We start from the raw sequence: 25,029 nt of genomic DNA, 5'->3' as shown, positions 1-25,029 counted from the left end.
AACTAATGAATCGTTCAACACCATCAAAAACTAATGATGTACTATATGTTGGTTAACTGAACATAAAAAAAAAAGGCTGTCAACTCCTGTAACTGCCGAGTCCAGAGGTGGAGCTGGCTTTGGGGCCGGGGGGGGGGGGCACAGAGCACTGCTCTTTGCTGAGGTACTGCCGAAGCTGGGGCTTACTAGGCATCTCATGGCACCCTGGCTCAAACCACAGAACAGATTGTTGGTACCTCGTTTAGCATTTTTTAAGCATGGGTTTTGGAAGTCACGGCCACCCCCGAAATGAGTCTGGCATCCTGCTAACCTTCCTTTTAGAAGATGAGTCTCCTGGGGGTGACCAAGGAAAGTCAGAAGCTTCTCCTCCAGGGCTTGAGGCTGTGGTTGCTCTCTTATGCAACAGACAGGACGCAAATGCATGACATTCTGGCCTTGAGAATGTGGGGCGTTCAGAGCCAGACCAAGAATATGTGTGTGGGGAGACGGCTGGCCTTACCAGCTTGCCAGAATCAGGGAGTGGGAGAGAATGGGATACCACTTATCTCCCTCCCACTCCTCCTTCCTCATTCCACAGCCCAAACACCAGACCAGTGTGTCTCCAACTGAGTAAAAAATGGGAACATGGGACAATGCCACATGCAAGGGATGTTAGGAAACCCAAACACAGCACAACACTGATGTACTTAATTTGGTTTATGAAATGCAATTTCTGTGGAATTCTGTTAGTGTTTTGAAAGAAAGAAAGAAAAAGAAAGAAAAAGAAAGAAAGAAAGAAAGAAGAGAGAGAGAGAGAGAGAGAGAGAGAGAGAGAGAGAAGAAAGAAAGAAAGAAAGAAAGAAAGAAAGAAAGAAAGAAAGAAAGAAAGAAAGAAAGAAAGAAAGAAAGAAAGAAAGAAAGAAAAGAAAAGAAAAAAAGAGAAAGAAAGAAAAAAGACCCACTTGATTAGCAATCAGGAAAACAAGAGTCCCCGACAGGACTCCAGCCGGCAGCAGAACCTCTGGCACATCCCTGAGCTTCTCTCTGCATTTCTTCATCTGAAACATGTGATAAGTTACTGCCTGACCAACCACACAGGGGTTAAATAAAAACACAAGAAGCTAGAAAAAGCGTAACTTTTAAGTTAACTGAAGGCATGTTTATTACCTAAATGGTTTACTTCTTTTAACCTGATAAGGTTGTCAGCAAGTATAATTTGATTTACCCTGAAACAAGTTAGGTTGTCTTTCCTCGTGGTGGGGGGTGGGGTGGGGGGGGTTTACTTATCTACTGCTTTGGGTCTGTCCCAGACCCATTCCCCATTCCTTTCTTCTGAGAACTTTCACCCACCACCAGCCCCGCATTTCGGACACTGCTGACCGCTCCCGGCTCCAGAGGGGGACACGTGACACAGGGCTGACTAATCTGAGCATCAGACCTCCCTGAGCGGGGATGGCCATGTGACCCAAGCCAGCCAATCAGAGACAATGAGCTTCAACTCACGGGGTTTTGTGCAAACTCTGGAGAGGTCCCCTCTTTCCACTGGACAGGTTGTCACCCTCAGGCTTCTAGAAGCCATCTCATTCCCATCAGGGGAAAACCTGCCTGTGAAGGATGCCAATGGAGAAAAAAGTAGAGCTAGGAGAAGGAGGGAGTTCTGCTACCATTTTTGGATCCAGCCATGCCTGAAGCCAACTCCACCCCTGGACTTGAATCAATAGATGCCTCTTTCTTCTTCCACACATTTGAGTTGGATTTCTGGTGCCTTCACCTCTAAGAGTCTAGACTGATGCAAACTTCTTATGCTAATGTTGGAATCTCTACAAAGATGAACCACTTGCGCCCACATGGAAAGCTACAAGAATTAAGAAAACATAAGGTTTAAACTCTGTCTTTATGGGGGCCCAAGCGGAACTAGAATTGTTTCCTGGATATATAGACTTCATAGTAGTACCTACTCGACATGTTGTAATTGAACTGAGACACAAATTACTAAAATAAAGAAATATTTCATTTTATTTTACTCTTTCAGCCATGAGGTCCAAGGAAATGCAAGTTCATGGAAATTAGAAATAATACCGAACTGTGGATAAGACCAGCTTTAGAGGTTTCATGGAATCAGCAGAATGTGATTGTCTGCAGTGATTTTTGGTGTTCTCAGTTGGCCAAGCCAGGTGTACCATTTTATCTAGCCCATCTAACAATTTCGGTGGTAACTGTCCAGGTTGAAGAGAGTTGTCCTAGAGTGGTGAAGCCCAAACAACTGAAATGTTTACAGTACACAAAGCAAAACAGTCAACATTACTGGGTGATACGGTTCATTTATAACAGTATTATAAATGATACTATTCATTTACTGCTTCACTAGTAAGCAGTGTGCCAGTGTAAACCTCATTACGCAGCACTACAAATATGCCTAGTCATGCCTTCCTCTGTTCATTCATACATGCATTCAGTGATATTGATCAAGCACCTACTATGGACCAGGAGGCATCCTGGTAAATGCTGCAGTTACAAAGTTAAATATTAAGGCCCATACTCTGCCCTCAAGGAGCTCCCAATCTATCTCAAAGAGAGCTAAGGAAATGAAGAATGGCAATGCATTGTGAGAAGTACAGGGAAGAAAAGTCTGTTCCAAGTGAGTCCCAACCATGGATTCATTCTCCTACAGGTTCCTTGGCACAGCTAAGTGACACTTCTCCCCTCCATCTTAAGAATAAGGAATGCTTGACGTAGTTTCAATCAGTCTTTCATTTCCAGTGCTACTGTGGGGAGCCACAGCATTACAAGTTGCAACAGACTCAGACATGGTTATGGGGTTCTCACTGCTGAATGCAGAGGGGACACAGTTTGTCATTGCAGAGGTGGCTGACTGCTTCATTCACTCGACAGATAGTTACTGAGGAGCCATGATGTGCTCCCCACTCCCAGATGTCCTCTCAGGCTGTCTAGGTGGGCCGCTCTGCCCTTGGCATAACGTCCTCAAGCTGGACCCACTTGGCTGGATGCAGATTTGTGGTCTGGAGGGTCTTCGAAGCAAGGCCTTCTCTTCAACTTTCAGATCTAAGCCTTAACATTTCAAGGTCCACTTCTTTTTTTTAATTTTTTTTATTAACATGCAATGTATTATTTGTTTCAGGGGTACAGGTCTGTGATTCATCAGTCTTAACACAATTCACAGCGCTCAACATAGTACATACCCTCCCCAATGTCCATCGCCCAGACACCCCAGCCCTCCTACCCCGTCCACTCCAGCACCCTCAGTTTGTTTCCTGAGGTTAAGAGTCTCTTATGGTTTGTCTCCCTCTCTGGTTTCATCTTGTTTCATTTTTCCCTCCCTTCCCCTATGATCCTCTGTCTTGTTTCTTAAATTCCTCATATCGGTGAGATCATATGATACTTGTCTTTCTCTGATTGACTTATTTCGCTCAGCATAATACCCTCCAGTTCCATCTACGTCATTGCAAATGAAAAGATTTCATTTTTGATGGCTGCATACTATTCCATTGTGTATATATACCACTTCTTCTTTATTCATTCATTTGTTGATGGACATCTAGACTCTTTCCATAGTTTGGCTATTGTGGACATTGCTGCTATAAACATTGGGGTGCATGTGCCCCTTCGGATCACTACATTTGTATCTTTAGGGTAAATACCCTGTAGTGCAATTGCTGGGTCATACGGTAGCTCCATTTTCAACTTTTTGAGGAACCTCCATACTTGTTTTCCAGAGTGGCTGCCCCAGCTTGCATTCGCACCAACAGTGGAGGAGGGTTCCCCTTTCTCCGCATCCTCGCCAACATCTGTCGTTTCCTGACTTGTTAATTTTAGCCATTCTGACTGACTGAGGCGGTATCTCATTGAGGTTTTGATTTGGATTTCCCTGATGCTGAGTGATGTTGAGCACTTTGTCGTGTGTCTATTGGCCATTTGGATATCTTCTTTGCAGAAATATCTGTTCATGTCTTCTGCCCATTTCTTGATTGGATTATTTGTTCTTTGGGTGTTGAGTTTGATAAGTTCTTTATGGATTTTGGATACTAGCCCTTTATCTGGTATGTCATTTGCAAATATCTTCTCCCATTCTGTAAGTTGTCTTTTGGTTTTGTTGACTGGTTCCCTTGCTGTGCAAAAGCATTTTATGTTGATGAAGTCCCAATAGTTCATTTTTGCTCTTGCTTCCCTCGTCTTTGGCAATGTTTCTAGGAAGAAGTTGCTGCAACTGAGGTCGAAGAGGCTGCTGTCAAGGCCCACTTCTCACTCTGGAACCATTTGCTTTTCCTTTGTCATTTGTGCTTTGGGTGAGAAGGTGGAGTCTGTCGGTCGTGCTTAATAAAGGACCGACTCCCATTTCATACAGTGTGCAAACATTCAGCCACAGGCATTAAAAGAAGGAGTAAATAACCTGCACCCTGCACCCTCTCTTTCTCCTCTGTCTCAGACGTACATTCTCTTCCACAGGTTTAGTGGCAGGAAATGAATTTCAGACGTGAGTTTCAGCTTCTGAGTCAGACTGTATGTAGATCACTTTATGCCGGTGACAATAAAGGGTGGTTTTACCAATGGTCTTTTTAATGTTTTTCAGATTGGCTTTTGTGGAGGTTTAGTATTGACCAAAGGTCTCTTCCCATAATCCTGCCTTCGACAAATGGTCCCTGAGATACTTTCCCTCCTTGCTTATCCAGCCAGGACAACAATCCGGAATCCAGTGTCGTTTTCCTTGTCAGGTGCTCACCTCCATTTTATCGTTGTTCTAAGGCTTTTCTAATCTGTTTTGCTGAATTCATCTCACCTGAAATCGGGCCCACTATGGAATGCCAGTTGGCAACAAGGGTAAAAGCTGTGGCTCTGTGAGCAGGGAGGCCCACGGGGGACGGAATTTAAAAACTGAGGTCCTCTGTGTTCACTTAGAGTTAATGTGCATAGAGAGAGAGTAAGTAAGGCCTTTCAATAGAAGCATTTTGCTTAGTTCACTTAAAAATCAGAGTATCCTTGTTAGTGTTCATTTGTTAACTAAATCTTTATGATTGTTATAAATCAAACTTTATAAATGCTATCATGATATAAAATTAGACCGTTCATTCTCTAAAAATAAAATTTAAAAATGAATATGCCCTGATTTTACTTGTTAGTGAATTCCTCATTTAGTGTATTCCTACAAATCACTTACACACAAAGAAAACACAAAACAGAATCTGTGCAAAAATAAGAGCTCTCCATTTTCTGTAACACCTTTTCTTTTCCGTATGAATTTGTTCATGTAAAAAAAGTGTCTACTTGGAAAATTATAAAAACATTGCTACAATGCCATATATGCTCTACATTCTCTAGGAAAACATACCTTTGGAAATAGTACAAGTATTGGGAATTCTTAAAGAAATTCAAGTCGTGGACGTGCCGCAGATACATTCCACTCAGAGCAACACTGAAACCCTGTCTGTCCTCCCTACCGCTTCCAGAAATTGTCTGCGACTCTCACTGAGTGAGATACCATTCTTCTTTCTTCAAACATCATCATTGATTTCTGTGGATATTCTTAGGGTGACACTCTATTCAAAACAAAAGGAAAAGGTTTCAAAGAAAGTAAACCGGTGCCAGCAACCAACTCCCCACAGCTCCACACCGACCCTTCCAAGATGACCTCACTATGGTTTCGGCAGAGTTTGAGTTGGGTCTGAAAGAATTTTCTTGGTTTTCTATATCCTTTTAGCTAAGAATTCACTTGTTTCAAAATGCACGATTTTCTCTGTTCTCAAACCTGTTAAGGTCCCACCTTCTCTGCCTTGGAAACATTTTTCAACAACAAATTTTTATTAAAAGGACATATTTCCTTTTACTTGGAACTAGTCAGCGAGGCCTCCTCAGAAAGCTAATAACCAGGATATATGACTGAGCATTCAGGGGACAGAGAACATATGAAAATGTCATTGTTTGGGAGAACTGTTAGAGATGCTTCCCTTAGGGAATAAACTAAACTCTATGATATTTACATATCTTTTCAAACACATAAGGGTTAAAAGAAAGATAGTGCTCTTACCTTTTTTAAGTGTCAGAAATGTTCTATGGCGTTCTCCTAACCCTAACTGTCAGCAATTTATAACATAGAACCGGTAAATACCTACCTGGAAATCGTGGATGAATGTTAGGAAGTAGAAAATGAAACCAAAGGCCACTGTCCATTCGCAGATTGCACTCACTACGTGATATATATAATCCTAAAAGCAACAATAAAGAAACAGTAATAGCCAAAATACGTTCACTGTAGTGTATGTACTGAAATAAAAAGCTGGTCGGACCAGAGAGGAAAGTTGTCGGGTGAGCATAAGTCAACTCCTTGAGAAAACGCAGTGAGCAAGGGCAGGTGGATGAACATCAGGGCACCTGCCCAATGAGAACATGAACGCAATTATCCCAAAAGTTCTTCAGGCTCTCATACACTCTGGTTTTAAGACTTAGTCTATGCACTTCAAAAAGGCAGAATAAGGGCCACAGAATGGCTGAGACTGGGAAGCAAATTTGGACTCAAGAGAAGAAAAAACTGGGGTGCCTAGGTGGCTCAGATGGTTAAGCGTCTGCCTTAGGCTCAGGTCATGATCCCAGGGTCCTGGGATCCAACCCCACATCAAGCCCCACATCGGGCTCCTGGCTCAGTGGGGAGCCTGCTTCTCCCTCTCCCTCTGCCTCTCTCCCTGCTCATGCTCTCTCTCTCTCTCTTTCTCTGTATCTCTGTCTCTCGAATGAATAAATAAAATCTTAAAAAAAGACAGAGAGAGAAGAAAATCTTTCCACTCAAGGCGTGACTTGCTCTCCCACTGCTAGGAATCCCTAAGTTGAAATGCATGCTTTAAAAAACATCGAGTCAGCTTTTGGGCCCTTATTAAAAAGAATGAGTGCTCGCATGCAGAGGAGCGTGGCTGTCTTCACTGGGTGTTGTGTTTCTCTGTTACTATAGAAAATGTCCTATCGGAACACAGCCACAGAGCAAAGGCTAAGGAGACATCGATATGGTACCTTACCTTATTGGGGGCAGAGATGAGAGAATGGAAAGCAAGAGTGGAGGCTTTAATTGGGAGTTCCTCCTATGGAGGCCAAAGAATAAAAATAAATGGAACTGATGGTTGCAAAAAGAGAGAGGACAGGGAACCCACTCCTAATCAGCTCAATTCCATTTTCACGAAATGAGAAAATATGACCCCCGTGCTGCTTTGAGAGATTAAGAAATCTTAACGTGGAGGCGGAGCAAGATGGCGGAGGAGTAGGAGACCTAGATTTCGTCTGGTCTCAGGAATTCAGCTGAATAGGGATCAAACCATTCTGAATACCTACGAACTCAACAGGAGATCAAAGAGGAGAGTAGCAACAACTCTCTGAACAGAGAAGCGACCACTTACTGGAAGGTAGGACGTGCGGGGAAGTGAATCCGAGGCGATATTCGGGAGGATAGACGGTGGGGGAGGGGGCCTCTGCCGGCCGCTTCTGGCAAGTGATAGAGCCGCGGAGCACAAAATCGGACCTTTTAGAAGACGGCTCCACGGAGGGACGTCGCTCCAGTGGCTAAGCGGGGGTGGAACCCTCGTGGGACAGTGGGGTCTCAGGACCCTTGGGGTCACAGAAAGACCGGGGGAGCCTGAGTGCACCAGAGCTCCCAGGTATCGGAGCGGGGAAGCCAGTTGCGGAGACGGAGCTGAGGCGCGGGCTCTCAGCTCGGGGTTCCCATAAACTGTGATCCGCGGCCCAGTTGGGCCACTGTTCCTGCAGCAGGGACCCAACAGGCGGCAGATCCGGGGAGACTCCCCTTCCTTCCCGGGGAGGAGCGGCGCGGGAACGCACCACAGGGATCTGCTGGGTTTGGAGACTCCACACGGGGTCGGGTGCCACAGATACAAACGCTCGGTCACAGGCCGGGTGAGCACGGAGTGCGGCCGGAGACCAGGGACAAGGGAGTGACTGCTTTTCTCTGGGGGCGCACTGAGGAGCGGGGCCCCGAGTTCTCAGCTCCTCCGGGTGGAGATTGGGAGGCCACCATTTTTGCCCTGGTCCTCCAAGACTGTACGGAGAGCTTGCAGGGAACAAAAGCTCCTGAGATCAAACCTGAGCAGCTTGCTTAGCCCGGACCGACAAGGGCGGGGCAATTCAGCCTCCGGCAAAGACATTTGGAAACCACAGCAACAGGCCCCTCCCCCAGAAGATCAGCACGAACAGCCAGCAAGCCAAGACCAAGTTTACCGATCAAGGAGAACGAGAGAACTCCAGCGCTAGGGGAATACTGCACATAGAATTCATGGCTTTTTTTTACCATGATTCATTAGTTCATCAAAGTTAATTTTTGTTAACTGTTTTTTTTTTCTTTTTCTTCTTCCCTTTTTCAACCAACATCTTATCAATCTCTTTTTAAAAAAAAAAATTTTTTTTATTTTTCATTTTTAGAGTCGTATTTTATCACTTCATAGTAGTTACCCTTATTTTTGGCATATATACATAAGTTGTTCTCTCTTTAAAATTTTGAGATAGTTTCTTCTAACAGATAAAAATATACCCTAAATCACTAGTGTATGGTTCTGTTCTAGTCTCCTGCCTGATCACATTCTGTCCCTTTTTTCTTTTTTTTAAATCTTCTTTCTTTTTTCGAACAACTTCTTATCTTATCAAGTCCTTTTATAAAATCTTTTATAATTTTCATCTTTACAGTCATCTTCTATCCCTTCATTGTATCAACCCTTATTTTGTACATATATGTATTTCTTCCTTTAAAATTTTAGGAGGCACTTTTTTCTAACAGACGAAAATACGCCCAAAATCTAGTGTGTGGCACTGATCTATGCACTACCCTGATCATATTTGATCACATTCTGCTTTTTTTGTATTGTTCTGTTTTTGTTTTTATCTTTTTTTTTTCTCTTTCTTTTTTCTTTCTTTCCCTTTCTTTTCCCCTGGTTTCAGGTCTTTTCTGATTTGTATACAGTATATTTACTGGGGACGTTGTTAACCTGTTAGCATTTTGTTCTCTCATTCATCTATTCTCCTCTGGACAAAATGACAAGACGAAAAAAATCACCTCAGCAAAAAGAACAAGAGGTAGTACCATCAGCCAGGGACCTACTTGATACGGACATTAGTACGAAGTCGGACCTAGAGTTCAGAATCATGACTTTAAAGATACTAGCTGGGCTTGAAAAAAGCGTGGAAGTTATTAGAGAAACCCTTTCTGGAGAAATAAAAGAACTAAAATCTAACCAAGTCGAAATCAAAAAGGCTATTAATGAGGTGCAATCAAAAATGGGGGCACTAACTGCTAGGATAAATGAGGCAGAAGAGAGAATCAGTGATATAGAAGACCAAATGATGGAAAGTAAAGAGGCTGAGAAAAAGAGGGAGAAACAACTACAGGATCACGAGGGCAGAATTCGAGAGATAAGTGATTCGATAAGACGAAACAACATTAGAATAATTGGGATCCCAGAAGAAGAAGAAAGAGAGAGAGGGTCAGAAGGTATATTGGAGCAAATAATAGCAGAGAACTTCCCTAATGTGAGGAAGGAAACAAGCATCAAAATCCAGGAGGCACAGAGAACCCCTCTCAAAATCAATAAAAATAGGTCAACACCCCGACATATAATAGTAAAACTTACGAGTCTCAGAGACAAAGAGAAAATCCTGAAAGCAGCTCGGGAGAAGAGATATGTAACCTACAATGGTAAAAATATTAGATTGGCAACAGACCTATCCACAGAGACCTGGCAGGCCAGAAAGGACTGGCAAGATATCTTCAGAGCACTAAACTAGAAAAATATGCAGCCAAGAATACTATATCCAGCTAGGCTGTCATTGAAAATAGAAGGGGAGATAAAAAGCTTCCAGAACAAACAAAAACTAAAGGAATTTGCAAACATGAAACCAGCCCTCCAAGAAATATTGAAAGGAGTCCTCTAAGCAAAGAGAGAGCCTAAAAGCAGCAAAGATCAGAAAGGAACACAGACAACATACAGTAACAGTCACCTTACAGGCAATACAATGGCACTAAATTCATACCTTTCAATAGTTACCCTGAATGTAAATGGGCTCAATGCCCCAATCAAAAGACACAGGCTATCAGATTGGATTAAAAAACAAGACCCATCCATATGCTGTCTGCAAGAGACTCATTTTAGACCCAAAGACACCCCCAGATTGAAAGTGAGGGGGTGGAAAACCATGTACCATGCTAATGGACACCAAAAGAAAGCTGGGGTGGCAATCCTTATATCAGACAAACTAGATTTTAAAACAAAGACTGTAATAAGAGATGAGGAAGGACACTATATCCTACTTAAAGGGTCTGTCCAACAAGAAGATCTAACAATTGTAAATATCTATGCCCCGAACATGGGAGCAGCCAATTACATAAGGCAATTAATAACAAAAGCAAAGAAACACATTGACAACAATACAATAATAGTAGGGGACTTTAACACCCCCCTCACTGAAATGGACAGATCATCTAAGCAAAAGATCAACAAGGAAATAAAGACTTTAAATGACACACTGGACCAAATGGACTTCACAGACATATTCAGAACATTCCATCCCAAAACAACGGAATACACATTCTTCTCTAGTGCCCATGGAACATTCTCCAGAATTGATCACATCCTAGGTCACAAATCAGGTCTCAACCAGTACCAAAAGATTGGGATCATTCCCTGCATATTTTCAGACCACAATGCTTTGAAACTAGAACTCAATCACAAGAGGAAAGTTGGAAAGAACTCAAATACATGGAGGCTAAAGAGCATCCTACTAAAGAATGAATGGGTCAACCAGGAAATTAAAGAAGAATTAAAAAAATTCATGGAAACCAATGAAAATGAAAACACAACTGTTCAAAATCTTTGGGATACAGCAAAGGCAGTCCTGAGAGGAAAGTATATAGCAATACAAGCCTTTCTCAAGAAACAAGAAAGGCCTCAAATACACAACCTAACCCTACACCTAAAGGAGCTGGAGAAAGAACAGCAAATAAAGCCTAAACCCAGCACGAGAAGAGAAATAATAAAGATCAGAGCAGAAATCAATGAAATAGAAACCAAAAGAACAGTAGAACAGATCAACGAAACTAGGAGGTGGTTCTTTGAAAGAATTAACAAGATTGATAAACCCCTGGCCAGACTGATCCAAAAGAAAAGAGAAATGACCCAAATCAACAAAATCATGAATGAAAGAGGAAAGATCACAACCAACACCAAAGAAATACAAACAATTATAAGAACATATTATGAGCAACTCTATGCCAGCAAATTAGATAACCTGGAAGAAATGGGTGCATTCCTAGAGATGTATCAACTACCAAAACTGAACCAGGAAGAAATAGAAAACCTGAACAGACCTATAACCACTAAGGAAATTGAAGCAGTCATCAAAAATTTCCCAAGAAACAAAAGCCCAGGGCCAGATGGCTTCCCAGGGGAATTCTATCAGACATTTAAAGAAGAATTAATACTATTCTCCTGAAACTGTTCCAAAAAATAGAAATGGAAGGAAAACTTCCAAATTCATTTTATGAGGCCACCATTACCTTGATCCCAAAACCAGACAAAGATCCCATCAAAAAGGAGAATTACAGACCAATATCCTTGATGAACATGGATGCAAAAATTCTCACCAAAATACTAGCCAATAGGATCCAACAGTACATTAAAAGGATTATTCACCACGACCAAGTGGGATTTATCCCTGGGCTGCAAGGCTGGTTCAACATCCGCAAATCAATCAACGTGATAAAATACATTAACAAAAGAAAGAACAAGAATCATACGATCCTCTCAATAGATGCAGAAAAAGCATTTGACAAAGTACAGCATCCTTTCTTGATCAAAACTCTTCAGAGTATAGGGATAGAGGGTACATACCTCAATATCATAAAAGCCATCTACGAAAAACCTACAGCGAATATCATTCTCAATGGGGAAAAGCTGAGAGCTTTTCCCCTAAGGTCAGGAACGCGGCAGGGATGTCCACTCTCACCACTGCTATTCAACATAGTATTAGAAGTCCTAGCCACAGCAATCAGACAACAAAAAGAAATCAAAGGCATCCAAATCGGCAAAGAGGAAGTCAAACTCTCACTCTTTGCAGATGATATGATACTTTATGTGGAAAACCCAAAAGACTCCACCCCAAAACTGCTAGAACTCATACAGGAATTCAGTCAAGTAGCAGGCTATAAAATCAATGCACAGAAATCAGTGGCATTCCTATACACCAACAACAAGACAGAAGAGAGACAAATCAAGGAGTCGATCCCATTCACAATTGCACCCAAAACCATAAGATACCTAGGAATAAATTTAACCAAAGAGGCAAAGGATCTGTACTCAGAAAACTATAAAATACTCAGGAAAGAAATTGAAGAAGACACAAAGAAATGGAAAAACGTTCCATGCTCATGGATTGGAAGAACCAACATTGTGAAGATGTCAATGCTACCTAGAGCAATCTACACATTCAATGCAATCCCCATCAAAATACCATCCACTTTTTTCAAAGAAATGGAACAAATAATCCTAAAATTTGTATGGAACCAGAAGAGACCCCGAATAGCCAGAGGAATCTTGAAAAAGAAAAGCAAAGCTGGCGGCATCACAATTCCGGACTTCCAGCTCTATTACAAAGCTGTCATCATCAAGACAGTATGGTACTGGCACAAAAACAGACACATAGATCAATGGAACAGAATCGAGAGCCCAGAAATGGACCCTCAACTCTATGGTCAACTCATCTTTGACAAAGCAGGAAAGAATGTCCAATGGAAAAAAGACAGTCTCTTCAACAAATGGTGTTGGGAAAATTGGACAGCCACATGCAGAAGAATGAAACTGGACCATTTCCTTATACCACACACAAAAATAGACTCCAAATGGTTGAAAGACCTAAACGTGAGACAGGAGTCCATCCAAATCCTAAAGGAGAACACAGGTAGCAACCTCTTCGACCTCAGCCGCAGCAACTTCTTCCTAGAAACATCACCAAAGGCACAGGAAGCCAAGGCAAAAATGAACTATTGGGATTTCATCAAGATAAAAAGCTTTTGCACAGCAAAAGAAACAGTCCACAAAACCAAAAGACAACCGACAGAATGGGAGAAAATATTTGCAAATGACATATCAGATAAAGGGCTAGTATCCAAAATCTATAAAGAACTTATCAAACTCAACACCCAAAGAACAAATAATCCAATCAAGAAATGGGCAGAAGACATGAACAGACATTTTTCCAAAGAAGACATCCAAATGGCCAACAGACATATGAAAAAGTGCTCAACATCGCTCGGCATCAGGGAAATCCAAATCAAAACCTCAAGGAGATACCACCTCACACCCGTCAGAATGGCTAAAATTAACAAGTCAGGGAACGACAGATGTTGGCGGGGATGTGGAGAAAGGGGAGCCCTCCTACACTGTTGGTGCGAATGCAAGCTGGTGCAACCCCTCTGGAAAACAGTATGGAGGTTCCTCAAACAGTTGAAATTAGAGCTACCATTCGATCCAGCAATTGCACTACTGGGTATTTACCCCAAAGATACAAACGTAGGGACCCGAAGGGGTACGTGCACCCCAATGTTTATAGCAGCAATGTCCACAATAGCCAAACTGTGGAAAGAGCCAAGATGTCCATCGACAGATGAATGGATAAAGAAGAGGTGGTATATATACACCATGGAATATTATGCAGCCATCAAAAGGAATGAGATCTTGCCATTTGCAACGACGTGGATGGAACTGGAGGGTGTTATGCTGAGTGAAATAAGTCAATCAGAGAAAGACATGTATCATATGACCTCACTGATATGAGGAATTCTTAATCTCAGGAACAAACTGAGGGTTGCTGGAGTGGTCGGGGGTGGGAGGGATGGGGTGGCTGGGTGATGGACATTGGCGAAGATATGTGCTACGGTGAGCGCTGTGAATTGTGCAAGACTGTTGAATCACAGGTCTGTACTTCTGAAACAAATAACGCAACATATTTTAAGAAAAAAGAAAAAGAAGAAGATAGCAGGAGAGGAAGAATGAAGGGGAGTAAGTCAGAGGGGGAGATGAACCAGGAGAGATGATGGACTCTGAAAAACAAACAGGGTTCTAGAGGGGAGAGGGTGGGGGGATGGGTCAGCCTGGTGATGGGTATTGAGGAGGGCACATTCTGCGTGGAGCACTGGGTGTTATGAACAAACAATGAATCATGGAACAGTACACCAAAACAAATGATGTAATATATGGTGATTAACATAACAATAAAAATTTAAAAAAAAAGAAATCTTAATGTGTGTGTGTGTGTGTGTGTGTGTGTGTGTGTGTGTCGTGTGATCTCTCCTGATTTTTAAATGTGGTAAATTACTTTAAAACATTTTTAAACACCATCCAAAGGTGGCCTGGGTGGCTTAGTCAGTTAAGCGTCCGACTCTTGATCTCAGCTCAAGTCTTGATCTCAGGGTTGAGAGTTCAAGCCCAGGTTGTGAGTTCCACACTGGGTGTGGAACCTACTTAACTATAATAAAATAAACACTGAGTGCAAACTGCATGTCTGCATTCTGACTTGAGCCCACATGCCAGATTAGGCCTGTGGACTGTCATCAGTTCTCTGATTTCAAATAGTGAACTATTTTTTTTCAGACTTCACTCTGCTCTGCTATAGGTTACACACATGAACACACAAATATGGTGGGTTGCAGGTTGGTTCCATGGTGACAGGTGCTTTCTCTGATCCAGTGAAGATTTCACTGCAGTGCATCAAACTCTCACAGACAGCACTCCTCACTCTCCCCATGCATGTTCATATCCATCCCGGTCCTCATCCAGCTCACACCGGGGAGAACCCGATCAGCCTGCTCTGGGGGTAGAGAACTGAGGCCCCACCTCCTTTTGGTGACCATCCTTTATCGTTCGATTTCTTTAGCATATTTAATGAAAGCACACTGAACTAGGAGTGCAGACTCTTCCACTACGCTTGTGGGAATGCAGGCAAAGCTCTAATCTCCTTGCTACATGACATGAGAGAATGATATTAGAATTCTCACCATCCCTACCAAGTAAGTGAATGCACAGGAGTGTGCTACACAAGCTCCCAAGAACGCCACAGAAGTTTGGGGCAGTACCTAAGCCGTTATTCCATTCAGTGAATTAATGTAAAGGGTTTTGTGTGCATTCATTGATACTGGGACCAGAAAGCAATACAAGAGCAGCAATGGTAATTTATGGCATGAACAGGAAATGAGGTATTTTTCACATTTTTAAGATAGAAAATGAAATGAAAAACAATTTTTAATTGCCTGGGGGATATACTCTGATGAATTCTTCCCAGCAGCTGGTTTTGTTTGATTTGTGGTGGAAGGTCTCCCTCCAGTGGCTGAATTGGTAAAGTACATCCAAAGCCGCCCTGCTATGAGGTCTCGCTTTCAGAAAGGACTTTTTTTTTTTTTTTTTAACTTCTGCCTGGATCATTCTCTTCCTCACCACCTCCAGTCTCTCCAGAGTCTGAAGAGGGTGAGGAAGAGCATGAGCCCAGGGCAAGGAGGCAGAGGGAGAAGCGGACTCCCCGCTGAGCAGGGAGCTGGAAGCAGGGCTGGATCCCAGGACACTGAGATCGTGACTTGAGCTGAAGGCAGATGCTTCAGCGACTGAGCCACCCAGGTGCCCCTTCTCCGTTGTCTCCTGCAGGCTTCCATCACATGCCAGAACCCTGCCGTGGAAAATCCCCTGATCCCACTGGCCCTCTAGCCACCATGTCATTTCTCCTCTTCCTCTCTCCTCCAAACATTCATTGGTGGCTGAATGAATGAACCACCCCTCTCACCCTTTCTTTACCCTCCTGCAATTGGCCTAAAGCCAACATTTTACTGAAACTGCTTTTTGGAAAAACATCAGTAACTACCCTGCCCCTTGAAAAACAAACTGCTGTTCTCCCACCAACTCCCCTCTCCTGGGCATCATTCATTCCCCATATGGCATCTAGATGAGCCACCACTATGCGTACCTCGTGGCATGAGTCCATCTCAATTCCAAACATTCAATTCCAGGTGTTCTGATGTTTGGGCTGGAAATTACCACTCCACCCTGTGCCCTGATGGTTCCCAGTACCCGCACGGGTCTAGTCCCACAAGTAACTGGGCAGTTCTCCTTAATGTTTCACTATAACCTCAGGTTCAACAGTTCTAAACCCAAACCCACCCACCTTCCCCTCATGGAATCATTTGTTCCTGTTTGGGACTCTGCTTCTCTCTGCTCACAGGGACAGATTCTTTGCTTCCCCCAAGATAATATCTGAAAGTCCTCTTTGATTCTTCATGTCCTTCTATTCTCATGTCTGTCACTTGCCAACGCCCATAAATATTTCCCCTTTGTACTTCTACCCTAGGCTAATCTTTTTTTATTCACTTTTTTTAAGTTTTTAATTTTAATTTCTGTATAGTTAACATACAGTGTTACATTAGTTTCAGGTGTACAACATAGTGATTCAACACTTCCATACATCACCTGGTGCTCATCACAGCAAGTGCCCTCCTTAATCCCCTTCACCTGTTTCACCCATCGCCCCCCACCCACTGTCCCTCCGATAACCATCAGTTTGTTCTCTATAATTAAGAGTCTGTTTCTTGGTTTGTCTCTCTCTTTCTCACTTTTTTTTTCCCTTTGTCCGTTTGTTTTGTTTCTTAAATTCCACATATATATATGAGTGAAATCATATGTTTTTTGTCTTTCTCGGACTTATTCGCTTAGCGTTATACTCTCTAGCTCCAACCATGTCATTGCAAATGGCAAGATTTCATTCTTTTTATGGCTGAGTAATATTCCATTGTGTATATATACCACATCTTCTTTGTCCATTCATCTATGGATGGACATTTGGGCTACTTCCATAATTTGGATGTTGTAGATAATGCTGCAATAAACATAGGGGTGCATGCACCTCTTTGAATTAACGTTTTTGTATTTTGGGGGTAAATACCCAGTACTGTGATTACTGGACCATATGCTAGTTCTATTTTTAACTTTTTGAGGAATCTCCATACTGTTTTCCACAGTGGCTGCACCAGTCTGCATTCCCACCAGCAGTGCACGAGGGTTCCTTTTTCTCCACATACCCACAAATACTTGTTGTTTTTGTGTTGTTGATTTTAGCCATTCTGACAGGTGTGAGGTGCTATCTCATTGTGGTTTTGATCTACATTCCCCTGATGATGAGTGATGTTGAGACCCCTAGGCCAATCCTGATTTGAAATCTAAACTAGAGAACTGCCTTCTCCCTGCCACCCTAACTCCAGGCTCTCCCCTCAGTCCTTTATCCCAGGGTTGCTTCTGACTAATAGGTACCCGCTAATACTCTTTCAATGTACTTGCCTGTTCAAAAGCCTTCAATAGCTTATTTGGGTCACCTACGTGGGTAGGTGAGAGAGACTCCTGTCTCTCTGCCTACCTCTTACAGCTTTGCACAAACTCCTCGCCCGCACAGATAATTTATTCTCCAGTTCATCCTGAAACAAAAGCCCTCTGTACTGGAGCAGGTCTCATCTTCTCTGCTTACCACTCCCTGTTTCCTTGGACCTCCATACACCTTAATTCACAGCAGCCCCTACCATTAAGTGCCTGACCTCTTTTGATGAGGAAATTCAATTAGGAACTCAAAATTTTGAAAATAATTCCCAGGAACCAGGTTCAGCAATCATAATGAAGACGAGTTAAATTTTACCTTTTCTTTGGGATTCCACTCCAGCTTGGTTATAGAAATTAGTGAAGCACAGGCAATCACTAAAAAAGGGAAATCGTTAAGGAAGCTCCAAAAAAATACAGGTCTTTTAATGTTAAGACTATTCTTCTAATAATCATCACACAGTGTGAAAATGTTAATACCAACATTTCTGCAATCAGAAATGTTATGTCAGCTTCTTATAATCTCAAAGCTTAAGTTCAATTGTGATAGCATTTAAATTACAACATGGATTTATAGTCGTTCTTTAGCAATACCTTTTCGGTTACGTATAGTCAAATTTTCTTCTGTGGCTCCATTTTGCTCCACTGTGCTTTTTAAATTTGGTCAAAATGACAGTTGGGTACTTTTTCCTTAAAATACTATTTTCCCTAAACAAAAGTATTGAATAAAAATACTCTTTCCCTAAAATCCTATTTTCAAGGCAACAGCTTTAAGGAAAAATTAACATTTCAAAGTATCAAAGCATCACAAACTACCAAGGTCCTTCTACAAAAACAAGCTACAGATTCACATTACTGTCTTTAAAAAAGACTTATTCCATCAAGTCCTTGGGTATAAACGGAGTCCTTCCTTCCCGGACTAAAGGGTTTACAAATCAAAGAGATACATCCTACCTCTGACCTAGAGAGGCCAAACAGTGCCAGGGACTGAGGCTAGAGCCTCCATGGGCTGTCGGTAAAAGAGTCGTGACAGCCATTCTGATGGAGCTTATAAAGGCAAAAGAGAAAGCTAGAGATGAGATGATCTTAAAATGCTTTTGCAAACAGTTATGAATTCAAAGCTTTGAGTCAATGTGAAGTTTAGAATTCCCTCTGAATTCAGAGTCAGCACCTCCTCTCCCTGCCCTCCCTACCCCCCAATATTTTGCAATTCTTAACACTTCTTGTTTTCTCAAAATAAAAGATTCCCTGATCGTGTCATTACCATATTTCTGTTTCTAATAGTTTAAAAGCGTCTTAACTCTTTGTTCTTGAGTCCTATCTTCTGTGCACCAGGTACCATGCTGGTGGGAAGGAAGGGGGAGACAGAAAATTCTGGCAAAACAGACTTGGTGTCAGCTCTTGGAAACATCACAGCCTTGTCGGATGAAGCCCAGGGAATGTGCTGCATTAAGACAGAAAAGAATAGGGCACGATGATGACTCAGAGGGAAAATTATGAATTCAGAGTGGAATGGGATTTGAGGAGTCAGGAAAGTCTTCACTGAGTTGAGCCTAATGTAAGTTGAGGCCTGAGGAGCTCTCTAGAGCAGCGTCACCCCAGAAATTAATGCCAGCCACATGTGTAATGTAAAATATTCTTTTTTTTAAAGATTTTATTTATTTATTTGACAGAGAGAGAGAGACAAGGAGAGAGGGAACACAGGCAGGGGGAGTGGGGAAGGGAGAAGCAGGCTTCCCGCCGAGCAGGGAGCCCGATGCGGGGCTCGATCCCAGGACCCTGGGATCATGACCTGAGCCGAAGGCAGATGCTCAACGACTGAGCCACCCAGGCGCCCCTGTAAAATATTCTCCCATGGGCAAATAGCCTCTCCTCTGCTGCCCTACCCGCTTCTCCCTTGTGGTGTATTCAATAAACTTCTATCTCCTTAAAAAAAAAAAAATTCTACTAGAATAGCTACACTAAAAAAAAAAAAAACTAAACTAAAAAGAACCAAATGAGGGGCGCCTGCCTGGCTTAGTTGGTAGAGCATGTGACTCTTGATCTCAGGATTGGGAGGTTGGGCCACATGTTGGGTGTAAAGATTAGTTAAAAATAAAATAGAACCAAATGAAATTAATTTTAATAATATCTTATCTAACCCAATATATCAAAAATATTATCATTTCAACATGTACTAATATAAAGAATTAATAATGAGATATTTTACATTCTCCTTTTCTTCTTCTTAAATCTTTGAAATCAGTGTGGTTTTTACACTTAGCTGCATGTCTCCATGTGAACCAGCCACATTTCAAGTGCTCAGTAGCCTCATGTGGTTAGTGGCTACCGTACTGGACAGCTCAGCTCTAGAAAACAAGGTGGAGGAGGAGAATCCAGCCAGGGAGAATAGAATGGGCAAAAGCAGAGAACAGGAAAGGGGCAAGTCCAGGGGAGACCATGTAAGAATGAGGTCAAAAATATAGGCAGTCTCATGGGGCACGTGGGTGGCTGAGTATGTTAAGCGCTGACTCTGGGTTTCAGCTTAGGTCATGATCTCATGGGTCGTGAGGTCAAGTCCCACATGGGGCTCTGAGCACAGTGAGGAGTCTGCTTGAGATTCTCTCTCTCTCTCTAAAATAAGTAAATCAATAAAATCTTAAAAAAAATACTCAATAGGCAGTCTCAGGTTATGCGTCTCAAGCGAAGGAACCTGGGCTCTATGCTGTTAGTGATTTTGTGAAGGCTTTTGAAAGTGTTAGAAGCCAGGTGCAAGATGGATAGTCTCACAGGCAGGGCCTAGAAGCAAGATCCTAGCAACTGCCTCATCTATGTTTCAGTTTCTTCATTAGTCAAGTGAGGATGTTTCACAGAAATATTACAGTAACAAGAGACAAGGGCATTTTAAAGATACTTTGAAATCTTTGGAAAGAAATATAAATACCATGCTAATGCTTAGGACCAAAGACCTTTCCATACGGATTAATTCATTCGAGTTGATTTAATACAGGCACATGACCTGCTTCTGCTTGGGGATGCTATCCCTTGGCATGGCTCCTAAGAACCACCTAGAAATGGGAGCTATTTGTATGTGAAACTCTTAGGGCCGAAATGCTTATTCTTGCTAAAATTCTCTCCGATTTTAACATCTAAAGATGTGCCTCTCAAGTTGGAAGCAAGCAAAGGTTTCCTACACCAAGAAACTTTGGCTTTAACACTACGAACACTGCTACTATAAATTCTACAACTAACACAAGCTAAAAGTTTTAAGTAGATATATTTGGAGAGAAACATGAGTGTCTTCAATCCATAAATAGGACAGGGAAATTGCGAAGGAACTATCTTTGTAACAAGGGTATGTATTTTGTTTAAATTTCTCAACAGTAGGATTTGCTTCCTCTGTGCTTAGAAATTTTGTAACTAAAAATTTCCTTCCCTAAGATGATTAAAAAAAAAAAACCCAAAACCGTACTTAGGCTTCACATTTTGTATAGCTTCTGTTTTAAGAGAAACGCAAAACTTACTATTTAGAAGCACATGGTGCATTTTCACTCAAGCTTGCCCACTTTATACCAAAACGGAATCCAGACTAACAAAGTTTCCGCTAATAAAATAGTTGTTATTTTCCTACAGTCTGACAGGAATCACCATCTTTTGATGGCTCTGCAGTTTTTCTCTGATAGGACTGCAGATGGTATTTCGAAAGATGGGAATTTTCCACATCTTAAAGACACAGCTTTTTTTTTTTTTTTTTCTGTTAAATGCCTCTAGAAAGAGAGAAGGATCAAGCTTTCATTTCCTTTAAACCAGAACGCACAGGCATATAAATTGATACTTTCTTTTCACATTGTTGAATTAGAAAATGGAATGAGATTTCATTTTGAAACTGGAATCAGTGATAACAAGAGAAGGCTAAATGTATTTCAACTGCCTTAGAAATAAATGAGAGAGCTTTTTAAAACCTCTTAACACAGACGGGTAAATCAAACCACCTAATGAATCATCAACGTGCAGGGTGAGGGCAGAGTACTGGCTCTTGGGACTTCACAGGGCTGTTACTTTAAGTACAATATCAATATTTGGTGCCTTTGACCAAGCACTACAAAGAAAAATAAATATTTTCCCATTGCTTACGAAACTTTCCCTGTTGGAAGGAAAGTAAACAGACTAAAGTGTTTCGACATGTTTCCATTCTCCTTGCACAGGTTCCCCCCAAAGATTGTTTTGATCTAACCAGACAATGTTGAGATATTTTCTTAACGACTACACTTTTCTCCCAATTGTTCTCCTGAAGCATGTGGAAACCGGGCTGTTAACCTTTGCTTTTTTTCATACTCTTTTGGGGGAGTGGGAGAAGGGTCAAGCCCGTGAAGACACTGACAAATGTGCAAAGGATACTGGGGACCACGGCTGCACAGGAAACAGCAGAGATGGCCAACCGCACGTGGCATGTGGACAGGCTGTTCCACTGGGGACATGATTTGTAAGAGATGATGGACTGCAGGAGCGTGTAGACCACACCGCAGACAAAAGCCAAAAGGGCACCGCCATCGTGGACCACGGGAACAGCTAACTCCTAGAGAGAGAGTCACAAAGAGCTGTTACTCTGCGTGAGTCTGCACGAGTCTGCGCGCAGCAAGACCCATGCCCCCACCCACGCTGGGCTACTCAAAGCCACCGTCATCACAGGTGCACCCACCACTCCTTGGAGAATGCAGTTGCCTGCAGAGGACTACCAAGAGAAATGCCTTCCAGACCCTAAAGTAAATGCTCTTAGTTGTTCCACAGCAAATGGGGGCACGCTGCACAAGGACAGAGGGATGTCTGCCTCAGAGGTGGGAGAACTGAGTACCGAGGGCTTTGGAGTGCAGCAGAACTGGATAAAAAATTTCAAATCTGCCACTGGACTCTGTGACCTTAGTTTATAACCTCAATTTCTGTATCTGTAAAATGGGCATAATAATTCCAGTCTTGCAGGTTTGCAGTGAAGATTATATGATGAATTCCATTTAAAAGTATACAACTGGTTCCATGAACATGCCCAGCGTGGATTTCAGGCTCCCTGCTCCCCAATAATCTCTGTCTTCCCCCAGGCACCCCACATGCACACACAAATGTAAGTAAAGACACTGCCCTTGCCATGCAAAGGCAGATTCAAGTCAAGGCCCTGTGCCCCCATCCTCCCCCAGCCATTTCAACCAGAAAGCACCCCTACACCCAGTCTAGGCACAGAATCTGGTATTGATCACAAATATGCTCATGATGGACCATTCAAGGAGCTCACTTTAGGCTCCTTTCAAATGTGCAATGGGCACCTACCTTCTGGTGTAACAATGATGTTGTATTGAGCAATGGATTGTCTCTGCTTGAACTTGAAAACGTGAGCTTTGCAAAGGGGCAAGTTAAAGTATTGTCCAAGAGAGCCTGGTTTGGGTCCTAGACCCCTACTGGCCCCAACTCACTACCCACACCCTGTCCCTCCCAGATTTTTCTTTGATCTGGACCCATCCAGCCTTGCCCAGAACCAGGGTGTTCTCCATCTGCTCACAAATAAACTGTTATCAAGTCTTTATTGTCCACATGGGAAAGGAAGATTAAAAAAAAAAAAACTTTCAAACTTCTTTTCTTTTTTTTAAGATTTTATTTATTTATTTGACAGAGAGAGAGAGAGAGAGTACAAGTAGGGGGAGCAGCAGGTAGAGGGAGAAGCAGGCTCCCTGCTGAGCAGGAGCCCTGACACAGGGCTTGATCCCAGGACCCTGGGATCATGACATGAGCTGAAGGCAGATGCTTAACCAACTGAACCATCCAGCTTGATCCCAGGACCCTGGGTCAAACTTATTTTCTAAGGAAACTTATTTCCTGGTATCAAACCTACTAATATAGGGGAAAATGCACTACTTGATTTATGTTATAATAAAATATGGCTGCATTAACATTCTGCAACACAGAATATCAATTACACACTTATTAGGTATAGATTCTTATTCCTATGATACTTAACATGGGCATATAGATTTAGGAAGATTATATATGAAAAATAAAGTACATTCTATGCCCTTTAAAATATTTATATACCTTTAAGTACTTAAAGAATTTTGAAAAACCACTAAACTGTACACTTAAAAATGGTTAAATGGCCAATTTTTAAAAAAGATTTTATTTATTTATTTGAGAGAGAAAGCTAGAGAGAGCGAGCCTGAGGGGGGGAGGGGCAGAGGGAGAGGGCAAAGCAGGCTCCCTGCTCAGCAGGGAGCCCCACACAGGGCTCATCCCAGGACCCTGAGATCATGACCTGAGCCAAAGGCAGATGCTTAACCGCCACCCAGGCACCCCTAAGTTGGCCAATTCTATGTTATATATGTATTTTACTACAATGAAAAACAGCAATAATTCAAAGAAAATGAAATCACTCTCAAAAAGATGACTACACCCCCATGTTCACTGCAGCATTACAACAGCCAAGACATAGAAAAAACCTGTGTCTGTCAAAGGATGAACAGATAATGAAAATGTGACACACACACACACACACACACAATTATTCACCCATGAAAAAGTAAAAAATCTTGCCATTTGTGACACACAGATGGATGCTGAGGGCATGATGCCAAATGAAACGAGTCAGACAAAGGCAAATACTGTATGATCTCACTTATATGTGGAATCTTAAAAAAAAATAAAAAACTGAACTTATCGATACAGAAAACAGATCAATGGTTGCCAGAGGTGAGGGGTAGGAGTGGGGACGGAGGATGGGGGAAAGGGGGGTCGAAAGACTGAAGCTTCCAGATACAAAGCCTGAGGATGTAACGGGCAGCATGGTGACCGTAGTTAACAATGCCATATCGTATATTCGAAAGTTGCTAAGAGAGTTGTCATCACAAGAAAAAAAAATTGTACCTGTGTGAGGTGATGTATGTTAACGAACTTATTGTGATCATTTTGCAATATATACATGTATCACATCACTCTGTTACACACTAATACAAGGTTATATGCCAAAGATACCTCAGTAAAACTGGGGGAAAAAAAACAATATAAAACCAACAGTATTAAACCAAATATAAAACCAACATTAAACCAATAAAATAAAAGAATGAAGACACAGATCTTTGCCCCCCTTTGAATGTTAGGCACATTTGGGCAAGGGAAAATGAACAAAAAGAAAGGCGTCCACTGCTAATGAGTAATTTTCAGGAATAATGTTCTGAGATTCTTGATGCTTTCCATGCGCTGTTTTCTTTTTTATGCTAAGTAAATCAACATCCTGCATTTATATACTCTGTTTCCTCCAATTGCACTATCAGGGAATTTGCTTCCTCAACCCCCTTCTATTCAACATATCCTTTAGGATCTTCATCTGCAAATTCATGGGCCCCCACATTAACCCTGCCATTACCGGATCAGAAGGTCCTTGAGTCAGCAGGAGTTGTATTTGGATGTGCTTTTTCCCCCTGTGAAGTCTTTTTGACTTCATCAAAGATGTCTTTTTTTTTTTTATTTTTTTTATTGTTATGTTAATCACCATATATTACATCATTAGTTTTTGGTGCAGTGTTCCATGATTCATTGTTTGTTCATAACACCCAGTGCTCCATGCAGAACGTGCCCTCCTCAATACCCATCACCAGGCTAACCCATCCCCCTACCCCCCTCCCCTCTAGAACCC

At 42.1% G+C, this 25,029-nt stretch overlaps 1 protein-coding gene across 1 annotated transcript in view; it reads right to left on the bottom strand.

Moving 5' to 3' along the window:
- Nucleotides 1-1,968: 1,968 nt before the first annotated feature.
- DRAM1 (DNA damage regulated autophagy modulator 1) overlaps nucleotides 1,969-25,029 on the bottom strand; it is a 45,039-nt gene continuing 21,978 nt past the window's right edge. The window contains exons 4-7 of the mRNA XM_028121670.2: nucleotides 21,756-21,933; nucleotides 17,698-17,756; nucleotides 6,105-6,197; nucleotides 1,969-5,531 (exon numbers count right to left, since the gene is read on the bottom strand). Of these exons, the coding sequence (XP_027977471.1) occupies nucleotides 5,487-5,531; nucleotides 6,105-6,197; nucleotides 17,698-17,756; nucleotides 21,756-21,933 (375 nt within the window). The 3' untranslated portion in view covers nucleotides 1,969-5,486. The remainder of the gene's footprint in view (nucleotides 5,532-6,104; nucleotides 6,198-17,697; nucleotides 17,757-21,755; nucleotides 21,934-25,029) is intronic.

This window comes from Eumetopias jubatus, unplaced genomic scaffold, assembly GCF_037043125.1.
Source record: "Eumetopias jubatus isolate StellerSeaLion01/CBP00866 unplaced genomic scaffold, mEumJub1_p1.0 scaffold_8, whole genome shotgun sequence".
Classification (NCBI taxonomy): domain Eukaryota; kingdom Metazoa; phylum Chordata; class Mammalia; order Carnivora; family Otariidae; genus Eumetopias; species Eumetopias jubatus.
The sequence above is the reverse complement of the archived record's forward strand: the minus strand, read 5'-3'. Positions and strand labels throughout refer to the sequence as shown.